General features: G+C 39.0%; 1 protein-coding gene across 1 annotated transcript; it reads right to left on the bottom strand.

Annotated features, from left to right (window-relative positions):
• Positions 1 to 285: 285 nt before the first annotated feature.
• LOC105139424 (F-box protein At5g50450-like) lies at positions 286 to 1,833 on the bottom strand. The gene is made up of 3 exons (XM_011045846.1): positions 1,602 to 1,833; positions 1,332 to 1,494; positions 286 to 1,238 (listed from the first exon to the last, which is right to left on the bottom strand). The coding sequence occupies exons 1-3, from the start codon at positions 1,742 to 1,744 to the stop codon at positions 477 to 479; spliced, it is 1,068 nt and encodes a 355-aa protein (XP_011044148.1). The 5' UTR covers positions 1,745 to 1,833; the 3' UTR covers positions 286 to 476.
• Positions 1,834 to 2,291: the final 458 nt, after the last annotated feature.

The raw sequence follows: 2,291 nt of genomic DNA, 5'->3' as shown, positions 1-2,291 counted from the left end.
TTGAAGTTTATATCATGCATCACCTTAAAAATATCCCAGCAATTATTCAACATTTTGATTATTTTTTTAAAAAATAAAAATTACTTGAACTATATGAAAGTGTCCCAGTTCGGAGAAATCGATTGGGATGTCGGCAAGCTGTTTTTGTGGCGTCTTAGAATTAATTGAAATGATTATATTATTCGTTGTTTTTATAGAAAAACGTGTTCTTCTTTTGCTCGGTGGCTTGGTTTTTATAAAATATATATGTTGCCGGCATAAATGCTTTATAACAACACACTGAAATGGGACCTGTTCTTCCGAAGGTCTGATTCCTTGTATGTAATTTGTCAAGTCACAGAAAATAAACTCCAAAACCCTTCACTTATGTACATAAATAAAATACAGAAAGAAGGAAAAAGGTGAAAGAGTTACTATCAAGAATTCCCAGTTTCAAAAGGCAAGATTTATATATCCTGATTTGCATCAAATCTCTATCATTCAACAACATCCACATACTCACCTTCCTCCATTTCCACCATATCTCCACCATCTTCTAATACTCCATGCCATTGATCCATCGGCACACATTCCACTTTATGCCTCGCTTTCCAATCAAGTGCTTGGCATCCTCTCGAACAGTAATTTACCGTACCACAAACCGAACACCTGCGAAACTCGTGTGTTCTTGTCTCGGGCCTCCCACATCCACTATGCGAGCATAGTCTCAAGCCATCATCCAACGCCCCACGCCTCGACTCGAACCACTCCCTTAAGAACTTGCTCGCTGGGTGCACCTCTCGAGCCAGCAAGTTACATCCAAAATCACTTAGTAATGGACATCCCGTGATAGCGGTACCCATCACCGTACAAGCATAATGGAGATTTTGTTGCTGCTCTATCTGTTGCTGCTGCTGCTGCTGCTGGGGTTTCCATGTCAGCATGGAACGTAAGGATAATGCGAGCTCCTTTGCATTAGCCTGGACTAATAAACGGCGTCCCTCGACGATATTTTGAGGGACTCCGTAACCATCTTGAAGGCAATGGCCGAGCTCACGAAGCGCATCGACATGACCCAAAACAGAAGCTCGAGCACATAAAGCCACCCCCGCTCGGAGATTTTTATCAGTTTTTGAGCCTCCACTGCCGTTGAATTGTATGACAGCAAGAGAATACAAGGCCAGGGCATGCGACTTGATAGCGGCTTTTGCCATCAAGGACGCTCCACTTCCTCGGTTTTGTAAGCAATAGAATCGGATCTAGATTAAAACACCAAAAACTTGAAACTTTCAATCTTTATCGACAGATAATATTGGCCTTCTTTCAAGTAGAGAAAATAAATATACACTGACCATTCCTAGCGTGTACGAGGCTTCACTGTTGCCTGCTTTAACACACTGTTTTAAAAACTGGTGAGCCGAATCCGACCAACGTTCTGCTTTTATGGCAAACGTTTTAGCTCCAGCTTTCGACAAAACCAAAGGATTGGTGGCCAACCGCTTTAATGTTTTACATCTGTTGTTTCCATATTCGAAACAGCCAATACATCAAAAATCATGCAAACAAAATTAAACCCTCGTACCAACCATAACAAGAAAGAAATCTTCAAAAACTAGACTTACGTGATGAGAACGTTAATAAAATCGGAGGGGCAAGAGGCAGAAGAACTAAGCTTGCAAAGAATATTTAGAACAAGATCGTCTGGTAACTGATCAAAGTAATCAGGTTTCTCAGTGATTGTACGTAATCTTTTCCTTTGAGCCATGCCCGCAGAGGTGAAACTTGAGATTTTGAAAGCTGGGTACGGAACTGTCTCCTGATTATGGTTTTCACGAGCCGTTTCATTTGTCGGGTCTTATATAAGGCCTCTTCATGCTAGAGATAGAGGCACTGCCAAACAAAGCTATTTTCGAAGTGGGTTCCACTTGCCGTAAAATAAATCAATGTCCCTGTTGTACACAATTTCTCTGTTTCTTACCTGCTCTTCTTAATTATGTGCGGTACCCTAGTACAATATACTGTTTGACTAGTAGCAATGGACAAATCTTGAAGGTTGATTTAGTTTTTTTATATATTATTTTTATGATAATTTGCACATTTACTGATTGAGATCAGGTATTTTTTTTAATAAAAATCTTTTTCTATCAATCTAATATATTTTAAAAAGTAAAGATACATATATCTTTTAATCACTGGGCTGGCAAAGCTAATTATGTCGATAAACAATACACATAAAGTTGTAATAAGAGTATTATTAACTTCATTTACTAAGATGTATTTCATATGCAATCGTAAATACATTTCCAGGTATA

The sequence above is a fragment of the Populus euphratica genome, unplaced genomic scaffold, assembly GCF_000495115.2.
Source record: "Populus euphratica unplaced genomic scaffold, PopEup_1.0 scaffold92.1, whole genome shotgun sequence".
Classification (NCBI taxonomy): domain Eukaryota; kingdom Viridiplantae; phylum Streptophyta; class Magnoliopsida; order Malpighiales; family Salicaceae; genus Populus; species Populus euphratica.
The sequence above is the reverse complement of the archived record's forward strand: the minus strand, read 5'-3'. Positions and strand labels throughout refer to the sequence as shown.

Excerpts from the sequence above, each read along its gene's own strand:
- LOC105139424 (XM_011045846.1), bottom strand. The coding sequence starts at position 1,744 with ATGGCTCAAAGGAAAAGATTACGTACAATCACTGAGAAACCTGATTAC. Across the intron at positions 1,495-1,601 it reads TTTATTAACGTTCTCATCAC|ATGTAAAACATTAAAGCGGT; the intron begins GTAAGTCTAGTT and ends TGGAAACAACAG. Across the intron at positions 1,239-1,331 it reads CCTCGTACACGCTAGGAATG|ATCCGATTCTATTGCTTACA; the intron begins GTCAGTGTATAT and ends GTTTTAATCTAG.